Below are 26,217 nucleotides of genomic sequence, written 5' to 3' on the forward strand. Positions count from 1 at the left end.
CTTAACAGAGTCTTACTATAAAATTAACCATTTTATAAGTGTTTTATAATGTAGCCTCATAAATATCAGTTGAGCAAATATTTATAGTTAGTTTGCTGTATGCTACAGCTTAGCAAAATATGGAGTCTAGGAAAAATGCTTGGTTCTTGAGGATGTTAGCAGACATTACTGAATAAATCCAAAAGAATTGTGTGTAAAAATAATAAGTTTGTGCAGTCCATGACAAAAGGACAAACAAAACAAAACCACGACAACAATCAAAACCATCAGCGAACCTGTGATGGGTCCTTATGTAGTTTGCAAAGGGAGTTTCCAGGGATTAGTGCTCTGTCAGCATAAGGAAGGAGGAAGTGAGTATCTAGGAATGGTGGCAACCTGGTGCACTCTCAGGATGCTGTTACAAGCCTGCCTTTGATTTTCAGTCTTCTTCTCTCATTATCTCTGTCAATTAGCAGGTATTGACCTCCTGCAGGGACATTGACCCCATATTGGAAGCAGTACCATAGCGAGCACTGGAGGAATAGGAATTGGCTTCGCTATTTAGTCACTTACCCTCGAGCTTTCTCTCGATGTGCAGAGGCAACAACATTGACTTTGCCTTGAGCTCCCAGGAATGACTCTCTTTGAATCTCATTAGAGACTTTGCTTCCACAAAACTAGAGAAAGTTTTATTAAAATGTCAAACAAATCGTCTGTAACTCTGCAAAAACAGAATGGTTTTTGCTTTAATTTAGCTTTAAGTATTTACTGTACCTGCACCTGTCAGCCTGCAGTGCAATTTATCCCTTATTAGTATCAGAGGCAGACCATGGGGATTTAGAATTCACCACTCTTCAGTTACCTCAGAGAAATAGCTTCAAAAGGTTTAATGGGGTGGCTCTAAGTTGGGTGTCTCTGAACAATTCTTTTAGTTAACTATTTTATATGCAAGTAGAAAAGCTGGAAACATTTTAGGCGAAAGAATTACAAGCTGTGGGTATAAACGGGACTCCTGAATATTCACACGGAGCAGAGGAAGAAAACTGTTGTCAATGAGAGGTGTAAGAGGATTCTCCATCAGTGTGGAACCAAGTCCTCCCTTCAGGATTCCTTCATGACTTCCAATGACCAAGTTTACAAAGCAAACTTTATTTAGATAAAGTGGGAGGCACATATCATATAGTCATATTTAGTATTCTGAAATTCATCTCTATATATTTCTAACAACCAATCATAGTAGAAATTTTCAATGAAATTATTTTATTGACCTTTTCTACATCATAGATGTCCATCATACTTGAATTACTCTGATTTCTGTGCTGTAACCTATACTTTGAAATGCAATATGTGTGAATTAACTCTGCTATGTGCTTATTACACACATCTGACAACTCCATTCATGTTAGCCTTCATCTTAAGTTCAGAATAGGCTAATAAAATAGTCATTCTTCCATTCAGTTATTAAAAATAAGACATCTGCAGAATGATTGATAAATACTAAATACTCAGGTATTTGGTATTTATTGTTTGTGTATTGACTATTGGTACATTACTATAAAGGCAAACAAATGATCCTGATAGTATAGTTGACTTTAAGCAGACAATCATAGAGTTAAGATCCTTATGTTTTGATGACTCTGACACACTAATTCACAGATCATACTATAGTCTCTGCTTAGAAAAAAGGTATCGTTTGACTTACAGAAAATGCTCTGAAATATACAGAATGAGAATTCTCATGGAGTCACAGGATGTACCACAGTGTCAGTCCTTTCTCAAGCACTAGGAAGTTTCCATTGGTCTTTGCCTGTGTTTTTAATGCAGCACACTCAGTCATAAACTGAGGTTGAGCCCCAAGAGCCAAGTAGCAAATGAAGTGTCAAATGATACCTGGCGTATATTGCACACTTGCCACGTGTTAAACACTCCACTAAGCATTTAATTGGCACTTTATCACCGAGCTGTCACAATCATCTACTACATTAGGCACCATTTTATCCACTTTACAGCGAAAGAACAGAATCTCTGAAATGTCAAACCGTCCCACAGCACAGGACTAGTAATCGACAGAATTTGAAATTGAGCAAGATCTAGTCATAACCGGTTTCATGATCTTCTCGTTATGGTAAATTTCCCTCCAAGGTCTCTTCCTGCAGTCATAGCACTTCATGCTCAAATATCAAAAGTCTTGTAGTTGGGGGTCACAGGATTCATCTCTATGAAGGTTTTACATGTGTTTCATGTTGGGTTATATCATGCTGGCCCATTCTTCAGATAACTTTTTAGGAAAGTGACCAAGCTCAACCTAGAAAGAATGAGTAATTAGCATAAAGTGATAAATAAGATAGACATTAATATGTCTTTCCTCATTCCTCATCTCTGGGTTTTTAATTCTCCATCCCCTCTCTAACCAAATATAATCATTAAATAAAGCCCACTCATTCATATAAGTTATATCCATTACAGAATATATGTGTGGAAGGCTCATGCTGTAAACGGCGTTTAAATAAACTTAATTTATCACTTGTGATCCACTTGAACTTCAGCAATTATCTTTCTTGTGGAAAAGAAATTCATCCACATTGTCATGTTGCCCGGATTGAGACCCCAAGAGACCAGTATGAGATGAAGTATTTATTTATTCTTTCCAGAGCTTTGTGGCTAGAACTTTACAGCTGTGACCAGATACTATATAGCAACATCTGGCTTCAGAAATACTCCCCTATGACAATGATCAGTGCTTCCACTGATGAAATCAAGCAGTGGTTAGCCTTCCTCTCTCAGATCTCCCTCTGCTTCCCTTTAAACCACACCTCCAAGAAGTATCCAAACAACTGTGGATTTAAAGAATCTAAGTTCCAGGTTTCTTCTTTTCTTAATATGGTATTAATCAGGGTTATTAAAAAGAACAGAAGTAAGATTAAGTTTTATCCTGTAATTATGAAGACATAAACATTATGTAGCTCCTCTATAATCACAGATTGTGACAAACTTGTCCCATAATCTGCTTTACGCCTCTTGGGTATCCAAGAAAGTCAGTGGTCCTTTTGATCTAAGTATGAAACCCTGGGAACCTGAGGGATAAAAGTATAAACCACAGTCCAACCAAAGCTGACAGAAGAGTGAAATACAAGCTCAACAGAAAAGCAAGAAGCATATCGAAATACTTTCTTCCTCCAAGTTTTGTTGTATTTAGGTCTGTGGTGGGTTTGTTAAGCAGCATCTGCCCCAAGAAGGATCATTTCGTAGGTTTATTGACTTCAATTCCAGTCTTATACAGATAATCCTCACAGTCATCCAGAAATGACTTTGCCCCTGGGTCCCAAACACTCATCTGTAGACAGACTGGTCACATTAGCTTTGTCTGTACTTCAAAGTTAATGCACTAGCCCATTTCAACTAGGTAGTGTGTAGGGCTGTTACTGTTGTCAATTTTGTATGGGTGGTTTGATTGTATAAATGTTTGAATGCCTGGTGTCCTTAGAGGCTGGAAATGTGCACCACTTTGTCTGGCACTAGAGTGACAGATGCTCTTGAACCATCATTTTGGTGCTGAGGAACTGAGTGTAGGTCCTCTTGCAGAGTGCTTTTAACTGCTACAACTCTTCAGCTCACTTCCCCCTTGCAATATGCATTTCTTAGCATTTTCCTTTTAAAAATTCTAAAATATTTCTTTTCTGATCGTGATGATGAGCTTCCTTCATTTGTCATAGATCCCTGGGTTTGTTTGCAAATCTCCCTCACCTACAACCTGCTGCTTGCCGGATCATGTTGAGCATCAACTACACACAAAGTGATATATCGAGAATGTTCGATGTATTTACTGTTCATCCTCACAGAGCTAGAACCTCATAGTCTCAAGCTTAAAGTTGAAAGCAACATATTTTGTTTTAGAACATTTAAATAATTTGCACCTAATCACGGAGTTGCGGTTGAAATAGCCTTCATTCAGTAAACAGAATTTCAACTTTAGGAATCCTCCATAGCCCATGGCCTTAACAACCAAATATTTCTTTGAATGCCTGGTGTCCTCAGAGGCTGGATATGTGCACCACTTTGTCTGGCACTAGAGTGGCAGATGCTCTTGAACCATCATTTTGGTGCTAAGGGACTGCCCCCAAAGCTTGTAGATAGCCAAAACACTTGAATACATTTATTGTCTTTTAAATATTCATACTCTGTTCTGACTCCATGATTTCATAGTCCTTAAATTGAGTGTATTTATTGTCTTTGGACCAACAACAAAAATGTGATACAATATTCTAACTCTTTTCCTGAACAGTGTGGTAAGAAACACGATTTTTTAATTTTCAAATGTCTACTATTTTTATCACATCAAAGCATCCTTAAAATTATAATATAAAACTCACAGCATGGGGGCTGGAGACATGGCTCTGAACTTAAGATTACTCGCTACCCCTCCAGAGCTCCAGAGTAACTTTGTTTGGTTCCCATCTAACTCAAGCAGCTCCCTCAATTCTTAAACTCTAGCTCTAGGGAATCTCTCTTTCTCTCTCTTTCTCTCTCTTTCTCTCTCTCTCTCTCTCTCTCTCTCTCTCTCTCTTTCACACACACACACACACACACACACACACACACATCTTTAAAAAATCCTCATAAAAAGTCTTGAACAAACTGATAGCGTGACAACTATATTTATTATTATAAAGCTATTTTATTTAAGGAAAATAACATTTTTGCATCCCCAAATCACTGGGAAATAAAGTTGAGAAAAATAAAGGACAGTATAAATACCGTGATTATTCTAATTGTGAATGATGTGTTTAAAAGGTCACCGAATACTGCCTTGTTCTCAGGTCCATGCAAGTGAAATCCAAAATTCTCACACGTTTCAGGTGAAAGACTCCATCTCTGATTTAAAAGTGTCTTAATTCAGTTAGCTAGTTGACCCAATTTTAGTAATATTTCTGGTTTTATTGAATACCTATTTGTTCTGGTTGAGTTGAACCTATCAGAAATAGTAGGGCACCTTGAGATTCCAGAGTAAATTACGTCATCTCATGGATTTCTGGTATAATCACATTAGTTAATAAGCTACAATTTTTGCTAACTATTTTCCTACATAGTAGAGAAAAATTCTTTTTAAGAAACAATGGTTATTCCATGATGAACAGTAAATAGTGTCCATGTAGCTTAAAATGATTAACACGCTTCGTGACCCCAGCTTATCATCAGAAATGCCCAAAAGGAAAAGAATAATCATTTCTTGACATTGGAAAGAGTAACAGAAACATATATATTCATTTTCCATACACAAAAATACATTATTTCAGATTTAAGGAGAGTTCCCAAGTATTCAGAAATAAATTCATGTCATATCCTTTATAAATTCATCACTTACTAGGCAATTGTGAACCACCAGTCACACAGCATGTTGGCTCATAAGTGCTAGAAGATTCCACAAGATGTGGCCCAGAGACAGTATTGTTGGAGGAATTACAGGAACTGGACTCAGGAACCTGAGAGCAGCATGGGCTGGATTCAAACTCCAGAGTTTGGGAACTTTCAAACACTGTAGACCTTAGCAAGCAACACTTAGTCATGTAACTTGCAGGTCGGTAGCTCTGGGCTACAAAACCCATTGGCTTACAAGTTCTTGACTGGCAGGTTTGAGAAGCATGCTCTGGCACAGATGGAGAGATTTCTTTTGTTCTTTCACTGGCCTTGGACTTAGAACGAATTATTTGGTCAGCTCTGGAGTTCCCAGGACTTTTCACAGAAGGGTCCACTTTGCACTGGAGCTGTCCACGGTTGGTCAGCTGGCAGGGAGAAGTTTCACTGTGAGTTTCTTGAAAGTTGTCCAGGAGCCAGGTTCTGCTGTGACAACTGCTGGGCAAGAAAATGCCATCTTCAAAGCTTTTAGGATTAGAGTTATGTGTGATGGAAGACAGTGATGGAGCTTTACCCAAGCTCCCGGATGAGTGGCAGTAGCTATGAAGCATACTCCCCAAACCCTTAATTGAAGTTAGTTAAAAAGACTGAAGATGTCAAATGTTAGGTTTAAAGATGTGGACACTATATCTTTGCTGTGGACATTATATAGTACTCAGAAAGCTGGGTGTTGGCTTTAATTTTCCAGACTCCTTTGCACCTCGTTGCTTAGGCTAATTTGAAGGCTGACATCTTAATAGTGCGGTGCTTCATCCTATATGAAATGGAGTCTTATTAACAAGATGCAAGTCCGGTTGTTAATCTTCAAAATGGCTTTCATGTTGTTTCCATAGCTGAATAATCAGGCTGAGGTTTGTCAAATGGGAGTCCCAGTGTGTCATCCAAGCTCACTGTTAGGACTCTTTATATTGGTAGTTGGACAATTAAGAGTATGGACCCCCAATGTAGGGGAATGTCAGGGGGCAGGAAGTGGGGGGTGGACGGGGAGGGGAACACCCTTATAGAAGAAGGGGAGGGAGATGGGATAGGAAACTGGAAAAGGGAATAACATTTGAAATGTAAATAAGAAAATAAACAATAAAAGGAAAAACGTGTAGGTATAAATAGACAACTGAATACTGATTAACCTTAATCACTGGAGTTTTCTGTGTACCAGTCTACCCATAATGTAATAAGACGCTGTTAATTTCTACTTAGAAGTAGATTCAGTTGAGCCCACCATCCAATATGTATAAGTAGGATGTATTTCTTCTCATTATTTACTAAACCATTAAATGTTTGTAGTGGATGGATGCCCTTAGCATTCTTTTTCTCTATACTTCTTAAAATATTTTATTAATTTTCAATTGTATATATGCATATATGTCTGGGAGTACACTGTGTGTATGGGAGTACTGTCTGTGTATGTGAGTTCAGATACTCTTGGAAGCAAGAAGAAAATGTCAGATCCCCAGAGCTTAGATGTGGTTAGAGCCTGGTGTAAGAAATTCAACATGGGTTCTGTGGACCGAGCTCAGTTCCTCTATGACAGAATTTACTTTCAACCCCTGATCCATCTCCTCAGCTCTTGCTCCTTTCTCTTTACCTGATTCTTTGTTGCCTTAATCGCCTTGACTTCTTCACATGATTTTTTTCCCATTTAAAAGTTATTGTTTCTTCTTCTGACGCACTGGTATACTATTTTTATTAATGTCAAGTACCTGATCTCCCCTTTTCCTTTCTCCTTGTGTGCATTCCATAATCATTGACACTGAAGATGAATTACTATCAAAATAAAATGATTAAAAATATTAAAATTATGTAAGCAAATATGTAAGATTGGACCAGAGGTTATAAAGGAAATTTCATTGCACATTTCATATTGACATGATATTCGTACATATTTATGGGGTACTCTGTGATAATTGGTTGCATGAAGGCACTGCGTAATGATCATATTGGAATAATTGGCATCTCCATTTCTTCAAATGTGTATTTTTTCCATATGTTGGAAAGCTTCATACTCTTACAGAGCTTGAATCACGTCCTAGATTCATGGAGAGCACACTTGTCCTACTGTGGTGAAGAAGAACAGCACAGACTCCTTAGGTCTGTGTTTCTCTTTCTCAGTTCCTTTCTTTCATCCCAGCTCCTCCACATCGATCCTACTTTAATGATGATCAGGCAGTGAATTTCCACCTTTCTATTCTGAATGACTTTCCGACAGGCGGTTGCGAGTTGTGATCATGCTTCCTGAGGGTTAGTGTTGCCTCAGCTGAAGCAGATATATTCCCGATGTGCCCTTCAGTTACATTCCCTTCTCTTTAGTAAAAGGAAGTGCTCTTTGCCGTGGATCCATCTCTCCAGTTCTGTTTTGTTTTGTTTTTCAGAGTGGACAGATGATCCACTCCCACAGTGTTTTACACCAATATGGTCTAACTAGCAGTTTCATACTCACAATACTGAGCCTGCCAAGATAATTCTTATAACACATTCTGAAATGTGCTTAGCACAACTAAAGAGTAAATAGAAATGGAATATATTCCATCCCAGACTCCTATATGTAGGTCTGAAGAAGTCTGAGACTTCAGAATTCTGAAAAAACTAATGAATAGCCATCCTTAATTTGTTACAGAAAATTTACAAGACACATGTGAAACCATTGTAACAAATGGACGCATCTATTGTTCAGAAAAAACCAGTCACGAATTTTGCATCCTGTTCTGTTCTTCACAAGAGCATTATATCTACAATAAGCCATTTCTTACGCATACACTCTATTACTTATTTGATCTTTTGTTTTTCACAGTGGCTTCTATTGAAACTTGTGATCATCCTCTCTCTCTCTCTCTCTCTCTCTGTGTGTGTGTGTGTGTGTGTGTGTGTGTGTGTGTGTGTTCACACATGTGGAGGGGCATGTATACACATATGTGTGTGTTTGTAGAGTACAGAGGTCTGTGTGGTTGCTTAGACACAACCCACCTTACTTTTCATACAAGAACTTCTTCTGCAGGCCAGACAAGCAGGGCAACAAGATTTGCTGCACTGATTTCTGGGATTATAAGCACATGGCACTCTACCTTATATTTAGAAATGTGATCTGGGAGGTAACTTTGATCCTCATTTGTGCGTATCATGGACTCATGATTGACTTCTCTTTCCAGCTCTGACTCTCCTCCTTGAAGTGCTTTCATTGATATCATTACAATCAGACAAGATCTATTCTCTTAATCTAGTCTGCAGTATCTTACAGGAGTTGATCTAGTTTGTAATTCAAATACTCGCTTTCACCCGCTGCTCAATGTGCTCCAAACTTGAAGGCCTCAGCAATGCCAGGTGGGTCTGTCCAATCTTCTTTGACTCACTGTTCAGCAGACTCAGACTGTGTTGACCTTTATTGTTTCCTTTCTGAAGAGTTGGCTTTCTTTTATAGAAAATCTCTACACGCCTTTAAAAAGTCTTAGGATTATACACTTTCTTGACTTGGTTACAGCCCTCTGTCTTTTAGAAAAGCAAGGAACATCTCAAACTTTCTCATATTAACCCCCCAGTTCCACAGTGACTGCCTGCTGTGTAATAAGATTTCCGTAAATGTACTTTGAAAGTTAACAAACAGGGACTGTTAAAGAAAAGCGTGCTCAAGGTGTAACTGATTTCATTCAGCATATAGTATTTAAGCTTCCCTGTACTACAGTGTTCCAAGAACTGCAAAGGGTGCTTAGTTTAAATGAAAGTAAATAATTACGCTTTCCTGTTTGTAAAGTGGGGATGAAATTATTATGGAAGTCCCTTATTAGGCACAGTCTGAATCAGTTATTCTGGGATAATGCTTGGTTCTCCATGGGCTTGCTTTAGAAAGGTTTTACCATGAAAAGGTTTCTATTTTTCACTGTCAATGCACAGCTCTGTTTTCAAAATGTGTGGACAGTACAGGGAATCATATAGATTAGACTTCATACCTGTGTCCAGAAACCAGCCTTTTTCTTCCCTTACACCATGAGGTAAATTACCCATGCGGTACCCATGCAGTTACTGAGTACCTCATGTTAGACAGAGATGTGAGGTCTGCCACCGATAAACAGGGTTATTCTTTGAGTTTTCTTTGGGAGCAAGAATTGGCTTGCATATTCTATTGAACTGAGTGCTGAATTAATGGGTGATTCAACATGTAATTTTGATTCAATGAGCTGCTACGGATTTTAGTCACTGTAGAATTTATAGAGGGAGTTTCCTGGCCTATTACAACAGAATGACGTAGGCTAGCACACTGATCATCTTGGAATGGCCTACTAAAAACTTATTTTAACTTTGTAGGCTGTGATAATTATGTAGCATATTTTAGAGTATTCGTGAGAAACAGAACTAGATATTTAGCTATTTATAGTAACTGAATACTGTCTTGCCGAATAGGTGAACGACCCCCTACTTTTCCTAGCCTTAAAATTCACAAAGGCACCAAATGAACCCCACCATCAGAGGGTGGGTAGCAATTAACCTCTGGCATATGCAAGCATGCTAAGAGTTAGCCACGCCTTACAATCGCAAACCTCAATTATAATATTCGATGCCTCTGATTCTTAAATTTTAAAATGAAAATTATGTGAGATGCAACATTGTACATTTGTTTAATTAATTGTATATGAATATATATGCACATGTAATTATTGGATTATTCTACTAAGTGACACAAAAGAATCAGAAGTTTTAGAACTAGTTTAGGGTCATTATGTAAAGGCACTTCCCATTCTCTTAATATAGGATTTATACAAAATTATGAAGTACTATGAATTTTCTAATGTTTAGGGTGTTGCCTGTGTGTCCATTTTTTCATGTTTCATTTATTTTCTTATGAAAACTAAGTTGTACTTTTCATGTCCATGAAAGATGAAGTCTGGGCTTGTCTCTAACTCTCTAGGGCTAAACACTAAAATGATTTATATTGATTCTGTTGTATTATTGGTTCTTTTATGTATGTTGATTCTGTCACATTATATGCTATGCTTTATATAACCTGTTTAGTTGAAGTAAGACAGAAAATTATTAGATGCTTAGAATTACCCCCATATTACGAATTTACTCTAGAACTGCTCTGATTTTTTTCTTCCTTGGCTGTTCCACTAATGACTGAGCTTAACTGTAACCCTTTTCTTCAATTTAAAGCTTTTCACATATCAACTTTGCAGGCAAGTGTAGCAACACTCTTCCCCAAGGCTCAAAAGATGTGGCTTCTGGCCCTGCTGCTTCCAGACTCTTGAACATGTGCCTCTGCTTCCACTATTTCACACGAGGAGAGTTTGGATTAGCAATTAGTACAGTCTTCTCTAGACACCGCACTCTATACCTCTCTCTCAACATGATGATCCCGCAGGGACAGAAAGAATACTGAGTGCACTCTTGATAGGTTCACCAAGTAAATGAAATCTTTAGATTCATTTAAGGTCATCCATTCCAAATTCATCTAAATTCAGAATTCTCAGTCTGTAGACTATCGGTTGCTATGTCTGTGAGTGAAAACTCACAACTATATAATAAATAATACAGTATTTGAAGGCTGCACCCAAGAATAGGCAAACATATTTCTCCTGCTATGTGTTGATCTATGCCACAGGAATTTACTGAAGGAATTACGTATTGCTATACACAAAATATTCTATGAAACAAGTGAATTATCCTCTCACACATTGTGGTGTCAAAAGAAGACAGGATTTTAGACTCTGGGACATTTCAAATTTGTGATATTATTTAAATATGTTTTCATGCTAGCATTACATGTATCTACAGATAACCCATTTAGATTATAAAAGTAGAGGGATGAGAGATAGTTCAGGGATTATAGCTTGTGATGCCTTCACAGAGGTCTAAGTTCAAGTTCCAGCACCCATGTTGCACTGATTACAACTGCCTATAACTCCAGTTCTAACAGGATCTGACAACATTCTCAGGCACCTATTCATTTGCACATAAGCACACATACACACAGATGCATGAAAACATGCACAAATACACATATATGCACAAAAACATGCATGCACACACACACACATTTAAAAACAAAATAAATCTTAAAGTGAATATAAATACAAAAGGAGTCATAAGCAGTACCATTTGTTCTCAAAGACTATCTTTAAAAACTTTTGTTTCTTGTTCAATTGCAAGTTGAATACAACAGACTTTGATTCAAAAACTAGGGTAACAGGAAAAAAGTGCAAAAGGGAAAAAAATGGAAAGAGGAGGGGGATGAGAAATAAGAAAAAGAGAGAGAGAATCAGGAAAAGAGGACATATATCCATGACAGCCTTAAAGATCTAAATGCTTAGGATTGTTTTGTTTTGTTTTGTGTGGACTTACTGGGTTTATAGGACGAGTTGGCCTAGAACTCAACATACTTCTTCTTTAACCCCCTGAGAGGTAGGATTATAAACCTTTATTACCACACTGAACTCTACAAATTTTTCTTGTTTTCTGCTTCCCTAATAGAACACTTACTGACTCATCTAGGATAGATTCCTTGGATTATATTTTAATATCCATGTTCTAAAGAAGCAGTTTATTCATGTATTTTTTATTTAACTAATAAAAATGTATGAAGTCTAAAATCAGGGACTAGAAAAGGCTGCCTACTCTCTCCCTACCTATTCAATATAGTTCTCAAAGTCCTAGCCAGAGCAATCAGACAACAAAAGAAGGTCAAAGAGATATAAATCGGAAAGGAAAAAGTCAAAATATCACTATTTGAAGATGATAAGATAGCATACTTAAGTGACCCCAAAAGTTCCACCACGGAACTCCTAAGCCTGATAAACAACTTCAGCAAAGTGTCTGGATATAAAATTAACTCAAACAAATCAGTAGCTTTCATCTATTCAAAGGATAAACAGGCTGAGAAAGAAATTAGGGAAACAGCACTCTTCACAATAGTCACAAATAATATAAAATATCTTGGTGTGATTCTAACCAAGCAAGCGAAAGATCTGTAGGATAAGAACTTTAATTCTCTGAAGAAAGAAATCAAAGATCTCAGAAGATGGAAAGATGGCCCATGCTCATGGATTGGCCTCATTAATATAGTAAAAATGGCCATCTTCCCAAAAGCAATCTATTGATTCAATGCAATCCCCAACAAAATTCCAACTCAATTCTTTGAGTTAGAAACAGCCATTTGCAAATTCATTTGGAATAACTAAAAACCCAGGATAGCAAAAACTATTCTCAGCAATAAAAGAACTTCGGGGAGAAGCAACATCACTGACCTCAAGCAGTATTACAGAGCAGTCATGATAAAAACTATATGGTATTGGTACAGAAACAGGCAGGTAGATCAATGGAATAGAATTAAAGACCCAGAAATTAACCCATACACCTATGATAACTTGATCTTTGACAAAGGAGCTAAAACCATCCAGTAGTAAAACGACAGCATTTTCAACAAATGGTGCTGGTTCAACTGACAGTCAGCATGTAGAAGAATGCAAATTGATTCATTCTTATTTCCTTGTACAAAGCTCAAAGACCTCCACATAGAACTAGATATAGTGAAACTAATAAAAGAGAAAGTGGGAAACAGCCTCAAACACATGCGCACAGGGGAAATTTTCATGAACAGAACACCAAAGGCTTATGCTCTAAGATCAACAGTCAACAAATGGGACCTCAAAAAGTTGCAAAGCTTCTGTAAGGTAAAGGACATTATCATTACGACAAAATGGCAACCAACAAATTCAGGAAAGATCTTTATTAATCCTACATCTGATAGAGGGCTAATATCCAATATACAAAGAACTAAAGTTAGAATCCAGAGAGCCAAATGACCCTATTAAATAATGAGGTACAGAGCTAAACAAAGAATTCTCAATTGAGGAATGTCAAATGACTGAGAAGCCCCTGAAGAAATGTCCAACATCCTTAGTCACAAGGGAAATTCAAATCAAAATGATCCTGAGATTCTACCTCATACCAGCCAGAATGGCTAAGATCAAAACTCTGGTGACAGCAGATGCTGGCGAGAATGTGGAGAAAGAGGAACACTCTTCCATTGTTGATGGGATTGTAAGCTGGTACAACCACTATGGAAATCAGTCTGGTCTTCCTCAGAAAATCAGACATAGTTCTACCTAAGGACCCAGGTATATCACTCATGGGCATATATATATTCAAAAGATATTCCAACATATAACAAGGACACATGCTCCGCTTTATTCATAGCAGCCTTATTTATTATTGCCAGAAGCTTGAAAGAACACAGATGTCCTTCAACAGAGAAATGGATACAGAAAGTGTGGTACATTTACACAACAGAGTACTACTCAGCTATTAAAAACAATGACTTCATGAAATTCTTAGGCAAATGGTTGGAGTAGAAAATATCATCCTGAGTGAGGTAACCCAGTCACAAAAGAACACACATGGTATGCACTCACTGATAAGCAGATAAAAACACCCAAGATACAATTCATGGACCACATGAAGTTCAAGAAGAAGGAAGATTAAATTGTGAATGTTTTAGTCCTTCTTTGAAGGGGGAAAACAATATTCACAGGAGATAGAGGGTGGGAGGGACTTAGGGGAAAAAAAGGACTGTGGGGAGGAAAGGAGGTTAGGATTAGGTATGGGAGGAGACAGGGATGATATACAGTGGGTCAGAAAATTGAACAGATGTATGTAGTAATGGGAGATTGGGACCTAGGGGTAATCACAAGGAAGTCCCAGATGCCAGGGACCCAAGAGTTTCTAGGACCCAACAAGGAGGACCTTAGCTGAAATACCCAACAAAGGGGAGAGAGAACCTTTAGAGACCATATCCAGAGGTTAGGCAAGGCCCTGCTTGAGGGATGGGGCCACCTTCTCATCTCAAAAGTTTTAACCCAGAATTGCTCCTGTCTAAAGGAAATAAGGGTACAAAGTGTGGAACAGAGACTGAAGGAAAGGCCATCCATATACTGCCCCATTTGGGGATCCATCCCATATACACACAGCAAACCCAGACACTATTGCTGAGGCCAAGAAGTACTTGCTGTCAGGAACTTGATATAGCTGTCTCCAGAGAGGCTTTGCCAGAGACTGACAAATACAGATGCATATTGAACTGAGTGCTGAAACCCCAATGGAGGAGACACTGAAAGGACTGAAGGACCTAAAAGGGTTAGGAACCCCATAGGAAGAACAACAATATCAACTAACAAGACCCTCCCAGAGCTCCCAAAGACTAAGCCACCAACCAAAGAGTTCACATGGAGGGAACCATAGTTCCAGCTACATATGTAACAGATGATGGCCTTATCTGGCATCAGGGGAGGAGAGGCCCTTGGTCCTGGGAAGGCTGGATTTGCCAATATAGGGGAATGCGAGGGCAGTGATTGGGAGTGGGTGGGTGAGTGGGAGCACCCTACTAGAAGAGGAGGGTTATGATAGGGAATTTGTGGAGGGGAAACTGAGAAAGGGGATAACATTCGAAATGTAAATAAATAAAATAGTCAATAAAAAAGAAAAAAATTATGCAGTCAAACTGTGTTTACCGTCCATAGTTTGAGAAAGAAAAGTACCTGAGGCCCTTGAAAGTTGGCTCAGTTTCACAGCTTCATAAAATTCTGAAGCCTGTCTTCATCTTCAAATGCATATTGCTCATTTAAATAACACCTCTTATGCCAAACAACTAAATGCTAATCACAAAAAATTAACAAAACCAAGAACCCCTAGGCATTATAGTACTAAATCTAAAATGTGAAATTTTGAGTCTTCATAGACTTTGCAAAGACAAATTCAACACTATAAATATATTTGCAATACCATCTTAGGCTTTGAGTTATTATGCTAACAGAGTTCTCAAAGGACATCCATCAGCCAGTATCTGGGGTCAGAGAGTAAGTGAGGAATTGGAAATCAGGGGATGGGAGATTTCTTCTTGTTCAAGGTCAGGAATTCAGGAGTGGGTGGCAGTGTTCAGCCACCCACTTATCAATTGGAAATTAGTAAGATGATCAAAAGAATGCAGATCCAGTGACATAGCAGAAAAAAATAAATCCTGGCAAGTTCTTTAGGGCATATTGAATGAGTATCAGAATCCACATTTTCAAACCACTAGATCCATCAATCTGTGTGTGAGTCAGAGGTGTTAGACCTATTAACCAGAGAGTGGCAACTGCCAGACCCCAAACCCTGAGAGGCAGCATATGTGCTCCTGCAGGGACTACCGAAGCTGGAGGCCATGAGGCTTTAGCAGAACCTCTGGCAGGAGCTGTGCACCACATGGGAAGTTTGACATCTGCTGGGCTGGAAGCAGTTCTGATGACAGCTGTTGCAGAGAGAGGGGTCCAAGTTCTAGGAGAGCAGAAGTTAGTGCTCTGGACTAGATTGTTGGAGTACAAAGAGCCTTAAGAGTGGGGCAGGCTATAACCTACAGGAGCAAGAGTAGAAGTTCCTATATCAGTAGTTGTGCATATTGAGAGGAGAGCACTGAGCTGAGTTTCAGTGGGCAGGATGCTCTGGTGTCCTTACCTTCTCAATGCTTACATACTCTCCCTCTGCTAGATGTGATGCAGTATTAGAGGCCCTGCCCCTTGGTGTTGGATGGTGTTTTGCTGGGGCAAATGTGTGAAGGAATGTTTCATTAAAGTGGATACAGGCGTGAAAGACAAAGGCCAACTCGTGAAGGAACGACTCACTGAAGCAAACATAGGAGAAAGGATGTTCTGCTAAAGCAAGCACATGAAAGGACATGTGATGACAGATTCTTTGCTAACAACGGGCATGCATAAGTCTGCCTTACATTGCATAGTTGAGCTGCAGTTGTCAGGACTCCATAGATAGAAATGCACCAAAAAACTGGTGATGTACTGCAGTTTCTCTTCTGAGAACTCAGGCTGATTGGATGCATGCGCTGAGGCAAAAACTCATGCTGAGGCAAGGCACATGGAGGACACGTGACATTTGGAGGGTATAAATAGGACTCCATGGAGTGATAGACACAGAGCTTGGCTTGTTGGTACAGCTAGCGGTGCAACCTTTTGGGTCTCCAGTCTTTGCTGCTCTTCACTTCCCTGAGAGAGGCACAGCTGAGCATTTCTGCTGACTCAAAGCAAGGCTGAGGCCTGGCTGTCTTGGCTACATAGTGCCACGGCTGCTGGTGCATGTTGGCTATCCTGACTCTGTTGAACTGGACTGCTGGTGTACCTGGGAAGTGTTTGTGAGAGGATCGAGCTGCTGCTGCCTGCTGACCTGTAAACTGATCTGCCGATTTCCACACAAGACTGGAGTTCCTCCAAGGAATTTTTCTAAATAGGTCTTTCTTTTCTACTACCTCTGGTGGGTGGTGGGCTACAGGGAGGTCAAAGGGTTTAAGAACAATCACTAAAAATAAAGTTTGAAAAAATTGAAGTTACATATTCTATCTCCATTCTTCACAGACTTTCATGACGGATATTCTGACCATAAGTGTGTATAGTTCTAATTAACATTAACAATAATCAGAAACCATCCCTGAATTGTTTGCATATAATTTATTAACTTTTCAATACTTAACATTTAAAATATGGCATTTTTAATATTTGCAATTATCTTAACATATAAAGGTTATACATATTGCTATGAAATAAGAATAAAGGAATGGAGTCACGGAAGACTGAGGAAGTTACATGTTCTCCAAGTAACAGATCAAAGAAGTCATAGTTCAGGTGTGTCTTACTCTATCTAAAGCATGCAGAAATCACAAGTTTTACTGACAACTTGAGAATCTGGTCTTTTCTTCTTCCAGAATCACCGGTTGAATGAAAACAAAGAAAAATGAGTATATTCCCTGGTAAAGCAATCGAGGATAATGGAGGCTCAAGCAGTCTTGAAATATTTTTAAGGACATGCAGAATGATGGTTGTCTTTGGGTTATAAATATGAATTACTAGTCAGGAATTGTTGGCATCAGGTAAAGTTATGTTGTGATAGATTGAATGTGCTGTCAGTCTCCTGAGAGTTTTCAAGAAAGAATCTGAAGTGAAAACTTAAGAGTTCTTTGGAAAAATCTCGATTGGATGTTGTTTTGCTGGGGCAAACACTTGAAGAAACTTTTAGCTGAAGTGGATACAGTAGAAAGACTAAGACAGATCGAAAAGGAATATCTCACTGAAGCAGACACAGGAGAAAGGATGTTCTGCTAAAGTGAGCACATGAAGAGACACATGAGAAAGGTGTGTTTGATAACAACATGCATGTGTTGGTCTGCATTACAATGTGGAGTTGAGCTGCATTAGTCAGGATGCCATAGAAAGACATGTACCAAAAAAACCTCTGGTGGTGTCCTGCAGTTTCTTCCTTCTACAAACTAGGGCTGATTGGCAGAGTGATGTCAGGTAAGACAATCACATGCTGAGTCAAGACCTGTGGTGGACACGTGATATTTGAAGGAAGTATAAACAGAAATAGATGGACAGTGAAGGGGGCAGTGCTAGGCTTGCTTTGGAGCTAGCAGTGCAATGCTTGTTAGTCTTGCATCTTCACTGATCCGCACTTTGCTGAGAGGCACAGTCTAGAAATTCTCCTGGTGTTCCTCCTGTTCCCTCCTGCTGACTCAAGCCAAGGCTGAGGCCTGGCTGTCTCTGCTAGGTCACGCCACTGCTGTTGCTAAACCAACTGTATTGGACTGACCTGCTGGTGTATGAGTGAAGTGTTTTCACATGGATCTAGCTGCCAGTGCCTGCTAACCTGTGAACTGAACTGATTTCCGAAGCTATCTAAACAGGCCCACATCCCTTGTATCCTTTCATTTCCACTACCTCTGGTGGGTGATGGGTTACAGGACAGGCTAAAGCATTTAAGAACGACCATTAAACACAAGATTTGAAAAAAAAATTAAAGTTATAAGAGTTACATAGGTTAGAAAAATGGAAGTCTATGAAAAAATTCTGGTCCATAACTTAAGGGTTAACACGTTTTGTAGTATAAAAAATGTAGGAGCCAAAGTGGTTGAGGACACCACAAGAACACTACCTACAGAATCAACTAAGCAGGGCTCAAAGGGGCTCACAGAGACTGAAATGACAATGAGGAAGGATATAAGGGTTTGAACTAGGTCTTCTGCATATATGTATGGTGGAGCAGTTTGGTGTTCTTGTTAGACACCTGACAGTTGAAGCTGAGGCTTTCTCTGACTTGTCTGCTTTTGGGACTCCTCTCCTACGTGGTTGTCTCACAGTGTCTTATTATAACTTGTTATGCCCTGTTTGGCTAATATTTCTGAGAGACCCGGTCTTTTCTGAAGTGAAATGGAAGAAGAACGGATCTGGTGGGAAGGGAGTTGGCACATGTGGAAGGAGGGGGGAAAGGTGGTCAGGATATAATATATGAGAGAGGAATTAATTAATTAAAAAGTAGATACCCTACTACAGTGCTTCAGGTATGGACTGTCTAAAGCTAAGTAGCAGCACACTCCCAACTGCATTTTAAATGTCTTCAACTAACACTACTCCAGGTTGCTTTAGTTTATACAATATAAGAAATTAATTTTTGAGAAAAGTTTGAGTTCGACCACATGATATCTGTAGTTCATCAGTTATTATCAATTGGTCTTTTCTTGTGAAATCCCCAGTTCTATCCACCAAACACACACTTTTTTACTTGTGTTGGATTTATCATTTCAGTCTTCAAAGTTACCATGGTGACACTCGTTACCACTGATGCTCAACTTGACCTTTCATTTAGCTTCTCTTCCTTAAGAAACAAAAATCTTATTCTCTGTGGAGTTTGCTAGGTTATTTTCCAGGTCAGACAGAGAATTCTTTGGCAATCACTGGGAAAAATGGCTGAAGACTGGTACACCATTACCCAGGAGACATATTAGAAAAGCTTGAATTTTAATAATATGTTAATCTTTGTCAGCTCAGCTGGGAGTGAGAAATTTGGCACCTTAGAGAGAGATCTGTTTCACTCCCTGTTGTGCCTCTCTTTGTGTTCATCCTTCTAGATAGACAAAGCAGGATAAAATTTACTATCACAGTAAATACTTAAATTATCCTTATCTCTCCAAGAGCTGGTAATGTTAAGAAGAAATCTGGAACTCATAGTGTCTTTCTTCCTACTTGTAATTATATCTGACTTCAGCTTTTAAACATCTTTTAGACCAAGAAGCAAAAATCTATTTATTTATATGATTTTATCATCTTGCTTTGTTTCATAGACAAGCTTTCTTCATCTCTGATAGATTTGTGATCTTCCAGTGGAGAATTCTGCATGCTGAGTGCTGACAAATTTTTGACTAAACTGCTTCTTTGTTCATATATTTGAGATCATAATATATTTACATCATTTCTTCCTTTTCTTACCTCTAAACCATTCTGTAAACACTTCCATGTCCTTTTACAAAGTCATGGCCTATTTTTCATTAATTAAATACTACATGAATATAGGTATATGTACATACTAATATATTCTTAAATGTCATCTGTTCGGTTTGCATTAATTTTACTTGTGTGTATATTTTCAGGATGAACATTTGGTATTGGATAAGCAGTTGGTGTGATGACTGCTTAAGCAAGAGCTGAGTAAGGACAGCAGCAACAGACATCACAAAATGGACCAGAGATAGACCATTAGACCTCAACTACATACAAAGGACTACAGACATGAAATGAATCAGAGATAGACCACGAGACATCAGCCATATACAAAGCACTACAGGTAACACAGATATTTCCCCCCCTATTAACTTTGTCACTCATGTTCTTCCAGCTCACAATCACAGTCCTTGTGGTTGACCACACAGGCAACCTTACCTACAAGGAAATGAGTCTCAAGTTTCATGAGACAGTGGTACTGGAATTTTAGGGGGTAAAATCCTGGACTCTAGCACATCAAGAAGCAAAGCTCAGTCATCCATTTTCCAACTCCAGAAAGAGAAGAGAAAGGATAAAAATTAGAGGAAGAAGGTTATTCAATGTGGTTGACCTGAGAAGAGAAACTGATAAAATGTCTGGTGGGCTGCAGTGTGTTTTGGGGGTCACTGGCATAAGGTTTATGTAAGTCAAGGAGGAATCAGGATAGAGGGAAAGAGTTGTATGTCCTGAGGCAGTCAAGGGCGAGGTACAACTCGTTAATGATTATCTGGTTCTGGTTCTTCAGTGTAATCCAAAGAGGTCATTATCTCTGTCATCACCTGAGGATCAATCTGGTTGGGACAAGAGTTGCTTATGTTCCAGGATTCAGTCTCACTTTCAAGGATAATTAGCCTCACTCAGGGCATAGTCCTTCCTTTAAGGTTTTGCTCTTAAGAGACGATTAAAAAGACTAATATTTAGAACAGTGGCTTATCTGTGTCTTCAGCTAAAGTAAAGGAGAGATACACAATGCAGGCAGATTTGAGGATTTCCCTCTGCTTTTAGATCCATTGTGTGGCTAACAATGGTACCATGCTTTTTACAACTTCTGAGTTTCAGCATCAGTTGTCCATTTGGATTTGTTTTTACACATATTTACATATATACACCATATGGATTTGTTTGTACACATACACACATGTACAGCATGCACATATAGAGCTCTCAGACATAAATATTATGCACATGTGTGTGTGCACGCACACACACACACACACGCACACACACACATCCTTGCAATAGATGGAATGCAAGTGATACTGCTGACGTGTATCACACATGTTACCCATATCTCATATTGCAGGACGGCAACATGCATGAAAGCATTACAATTTACAGAAGTTCAGCAAAGGCAGCAGCAATGTTCTGGCCTTATCTTTGATTCAGCCCCAGCATCTGGCACCTATTAGGAGCCAGCCAACATTTTTAGTCCAAAGAAAAGTGTATATCAAGAATTTTTTTTCACTTTAGGTTAATCTCTCTTTTTTTTTTTTCAAAAATGTGACTACATTTCATTGTGCATGTTCACATTTCAGTAATGGTGTGCGCATGTCAGAGTAGATGTTTAGAGATCGGAGAGCCATTTGCAGGAATCAATTCTCTCTTCCTATCATGTGAGTCCCCGAGACTGGATGCAGGTATCCCTGATTGCTTAACGGCTACCTTTTCCTCCTAGGCCATTTCGCCAACCACAGAGTAATCTTGAATGCAATATGAAGTGCATTTGCTTTTTTCATAAGTATATTATCCCCTGCTAATCCTAAGTACTAATACAGGCTATCAAATCACTAAGTCACCTAGAAAATGGATATGAAGATAGAAATTAAGGTAGTGTTACTGACACTTCTTGAACAATTTTTAAAATTTTGGTGAGTGAGAGTTCACTTATTAGTTTTTCATTTGGCAAAACAACTCATCAGGTAAACCATAATATGGAAGTTGTTTGGCTTAGAAGCACATACATAGCCTCACAATCCGGTAGCCCCTGAATTATGACTTTTTTCTGACCTGCCACAATTTCCCCTTTATACTAGCCAGACAATTTCCCTTACATCAAACTCTCAATCAGGACCATCATGTAACAATTTCCCAAAGGCATTTTGGCACCAGAGTGTTCATACTTCTGATTTTCTTGCGGCTTTTTGGGGTTGTTATTTTCCTTAGCCATCCAGCAGTATGCCAGTTACTTTCAAGTCAGTGATTTTATAATCTCTCCATCTTCATACTTTGAAAAAAATATGCCAGTCAACTCAATTTTTAATAATCAAATATTCCCAAGCTGCTGCTGAAAAAAAACAAATAGTACTCTCAAAATAGGTCAAGTTATATTGTCAAAGAAACTGAAGTTTGTCACAGAGATTTGTTGAGGCGATATAATGAATTTCACGCCTCCCAAACACAGAACACCACGTCTTTAATATTTAAACTGGAAACCATGCCAAGACGAACGTCAACACATTCATTTTATCATGAATGTAAGTGTGTACGTATGTGTCCTCAAAATTAGAAAAGGTCATGCTATATTTGTACCCTTAGACTAATAAAAGAAAATTTGCCAAGCACTTTGCCTGGCTTCATAGTACCTTTTGATGAAGATGTTTGGTCTAAACGTGTTCTCTCAGACTCCATACTAAAGCTTCCTTACACATGTATGTCACTGTTAAAGGTCATGACAGAAAATAACTACCGGGCATATGGGGAAGCTGTGTGCTGGAGCCAGCAAGCTGTGTGTTGGGGAAAGAGGGTGTAGTTTATTGACTCTCTCTTCTGGTCCTTTACTCCGCACAAACCTCGAGAGATGTTTTGCTTTCCCTTCACTCTCTACTTCCACAATTCCTTCCACCAAACCTCTCACTTTTCACTGTATTTTTCTAAGCGGAGTTTCCAGGTTTCTACATAGAGGTCTTGAGTGAAGTGTCTAATCTTACTCATTTTTATTACCAGTGTACATTTAAAAAAAATCACACTTCCTCACAGATGTTGGCTTGTGAAAGGATGCTCGTACTCTGCCCACAGCTGTGCTGCACATAACATGTCCTCTGGAGTCTGCATCTCCTGCTCTTCTTTCCCCTTCCAGTTACGTCATTCTTGAGAGTGCTAATCCTTCCACTCAGCCTTATAAGATTACTACTCTTTTCTGTTAAAAACCTAAGTCATGTCACCTTCCCTGTGACTATGTAATATTTTTTATTTTAACTCTGATTATCTAGCATTCGATAACCAACATTTCAATGCCCCCCCCTTTCTTCATGATCCCTTTCAATAACTACCACATTTCTATTGTGTGACATTCGTTTGTCATTGCCCTGGGTGCTTAGTCATGGTGATCATCTTGCACATTATGGTGAGTGAATGTTTAGCTGCATCAGTGGCAATGGCTGGCTCCTTAATTTTGTGTGGCTGGGTTCTTAAAGCTGCAGCATGCTCATGTGTGGTCTGCTATCAAAGTCATGGTTTTGTACCTACTTTTTCTGAATTTCTTCTTAATTTTGGTAGGTTCTTCTTAAAATCTCCTGAAGATTTTGACTTGATGCTTACACATATACACATATACGTGTACACACACACACACACACACAAATATACATTAAATATATACACATACACATATGCATGAGTTATGATATAATTTTGTTCTGAAAATTTCCTAAATATTCCTTTGCTTTAGACTTGTCTGCAGCTGCTGGTGGTATTGATGGAAGATTTACAAGGTGAGGCCCGTTAAAGGAAGCAGGATACTTCAGCTTTGCAGGTGATGGTGAGTATGTTGATATCGCTCTCCCTGAAATTGTTCAATCTTTCTTTACTACCTACTCATCACAAACAATAATAAATTGGCTTCCTCTTTCATAAGTTCTTATTTCTACACTTAATTCTACCATTTTAAAACATATTATCTCTTGTTTTCTAATGTAGAACATGGCTACTTAAAAAAGACAGCCCATAACAGGTTTCCAGCCAATAACTAAGTAGTGTATATTAACAACTAAAGAAATGCACTTCCTCCCTTAAAAATCCATGCATGAGTAAAATTTTAACTATAATGCAACCACTTATGGATAACAGCATTAAAGAACTCTGATCTAACATCTATCATTTAGAACCATGTATCTGAATTACAATCAATAAGATGGGAGTGTCGGGCAGACAATACCTTTGTTCTGTTTTCTTCAATACTTTGTCCTTAGCTCAAGAGAAGTCAAAGTTAATAGATGTTCCTCAAGAATTATGTATAATTAAGAAAATTGGTCTGTTTATTATGAAGCAATAATTTTTTTGCTCTTGGTTTCTCCAAAACAATGGTTGGATGTTTTACAACACAGTCATTTAACTTCCGTGCTGTTCTCTTTCTCAGACTCGCCTTGCATCAACTTGCTCCTGTTGCCTAGTGTCCTAGCACCTTGTGCAATCTGCGTGATTTCATGCTCTCGATTCAGAGAAGATAGCCTCACTGACTTGAAACCTTAGGCTAGAGCAACTCTAGGCTGTTTGTACCTCTAAAACCGGTTGAGAATAATTGCTTTCTTGGGAACTTTCTCGTATGGTTCTGTTTAGTTGTTTCCCCTCTGTAATTGCTGGTACCTTCAATGTTCATTAAGTCATTTATTTTATCCATCTCAGCACTATTTCTTTGGTATTTCTCAAAGATTTTATAACACTCCAATTGTCTTTTTAACATTAATGTAATTTCTTAAGATATCACACACATCCTAGGCAATGTTCTCTAGAGAAAGAAATTCAACAGTGTATATCTATATATATTATAAAATTTACATATTACACATATATTTTATATCATATATCATATATTTCATACATAACATATATTTTATAATATAAATATATATTTATTATACACATAATTAATGGATTTGTTGTGTTACCTAATATAATGTGCATGGAGTAGTTCAACAATGGCCAGCTGCACTTTGCAGAAGCAGGGCACTCAACAAGTTTTCAGATCCACAAGTTCGATGTATCACTAGTTGAATCTTATGATAAAAGTCTGGGTATTCCCTGAATGGATGCACACTATACAAGGTTAGAGTATGAAGTCAGATAAGGTTGAAGCAGCCAGTGGTTGACATACTCTTTCAGAAACAGGAAGTAAAAGTAAGCACGGACATGTTGCTTTTTCATGGATCACCTTATATCTGTGATGACATTGGAAGATTGAATCTACATGCATTGTGGGATCTTCTCAGTTACTATTCTTAGGAAATGTTCTCAGACAACACTAGAAGTGCATCTGCTAGTCTAGTTGACAAGCCATTCAAATTCATTATCAAGACTATCTTATCCTCTGACCTCCGATTTCTTACTCTATGCCTGTCCATTGCTGTGATGAATCACCATGAACAGCACTGTTCGGAGATGAAAGGGTTTTATTTGGTTTACCCTATATCGCTATCCATCATCGAAGGAAGTCAGGACAGAAACTCAAGCAGGGCAAGAACCTGGAGGCAGGAGCTGATTCTTAGGCCAAGGAATGGCACTACTTACTGGCTTGCTCAGCCTGCCTTCTCATAGAATGTAGGACCACCAGCCCAGAGGTTGTACCACCCACAATGAGCTGAGCCTTCTCCAATAAATCACTAAGAACATGCCCTGCAGGCTTCTCTACAGTGCAGTCTTATGGAGACATTTTCTAAATTGAGGGCCCCTCCTTTCTGATGACTTCAGCTTGTGTCAAGTTGATATAAGACTAAGCAGCACAAGATCTGAATTTAACACCAAAACATACCTTATTGCTTTGCCTCAGGCAATACTGAGCCAAATAAGGACTATGTCAAGCAAAGAGCTTCAGGTTATCATCCAGAGAATCTCAGGTGAAAAGCAGAAAAAAGACCAATGCCAGATTACAGTGGAACTGGAAGCCATAGTGGGTAAATGAACTTTATTCTGAGAGAAAACAAAGAAAGAAACAATAACAACCTCTTCTCAAACTTCCAAAAATAACTGACAACCAAAAGTTCTTAAAAATGTATTAATAGTAAAATATGAAATTACTTACTATCTTTAAGTAAAATCACATGACTCAAACTCCTGAAAAGTATACATACCTTCATTTTTCTTTGATTAGGGCATGTGACTTTTGTGTGTCTGTGTGCCAAGATCGGTCAATATTCTTGATTAGGATATTATTTTAGATAGCCCTAGGATTGTTAAATTATGTATAGTTTACATGTTATATAATCTTTGTAATATCTGAAAATCTCTAAATTCTAAATATACTGGTTGGTTTTGTGTGTCAACTTGACACAGTCTGGAGTTATCACAGAAAAAGGAGCCTCGGTTGTAGAAATGCCTTCACGAGACCCAGATGTAAGGCATTTTCTCAATTAGTGATCAAGGTGGGAGGACCCAGCCCATTGTGGGTGGTGCCGTCCTTGAGCTGGTGGTCTAGGGTTCTATAAGAAAGCAAGCTGAGCAAGCCAAGGGAAGCAAGCCAGTAAGAAACATCCCTCCATGGCCTCTGAATCAGCTCCTGCTT

The 26,217-nt window shown here is 38.6% G+C and overlaps 1 protein-coding gene and 1 long non-coding RNA gene across 3 annotated transcripts in view; both read right to left on the reverse strand.

The window, feature by feature from the left end:
* Window positions 1-1,113: 1,113 nt before the first annotated feature.
* The window catches only part of LOC108352303 (uncharacterized), a 35,581-nt gene continuing 10,477 nt past the window's right edge, over window positions 1,114-26,217 (reverse strand). Inside the window, exons 4-5 of one of the 2 annotated variants that reach the window (XR_001840451.3) lie at window positions 25,468-25,625; window positions 1,114-2,284 (exon numbers count right to left, since the gene is read on the reverse strand). This is a non-coding gene — a long non-coding RNA (uncharacterized LOC108352303). Of the gene's footprint in view, window positions 2,285-23,331; window positions 23,506-25,467; window positions 25,626-26,217 lie in introns of those variants that run through there. The other variant, XR_001840450.3, reaches the window with a different exon arrangement.
* On the reverse strand, window positions 5,295-6,489 carry Krtap27-1 (keratin associated protein 27-1). Its single transcript, XM_003751013.5, has one exon. It carries the CDS (start codon window positions 5,940-5,942, stop codon window positions 5,334-5,336), a length of 609 nt encoding a protein of 202 aa, XP_003751061.1. The 5' UTR covers window positions 5,943-6,489; the 3' UTR covers window positions 5,295-5,333.

The sequence above is a fragment of the Rattus norvegicus genome, chromosome 11, assembly GCF_036323735.1.
Source record: "Rattus norvegicus strain BN/NHsdMcwi chromosome 11, GRCr8, whole genome shotgun sequence".
In the NCBI taxonomy this organism is placed as follows: Eukaryota; Metazoa; Chordata; class Mammalia; order Rodentia; family Muridae; genus Rattus; species Rattus norvegicus.

Excerpts from the sequence above, each read along its gene's own strand:
- Krtap27-1 (XM_003751013.5), bottom strand. The coding sequence starts at position 5,942 with ATGCTTCATAGCTACTGCCACTCATCCGGGAGCTTGGGTAAAGCTCCA.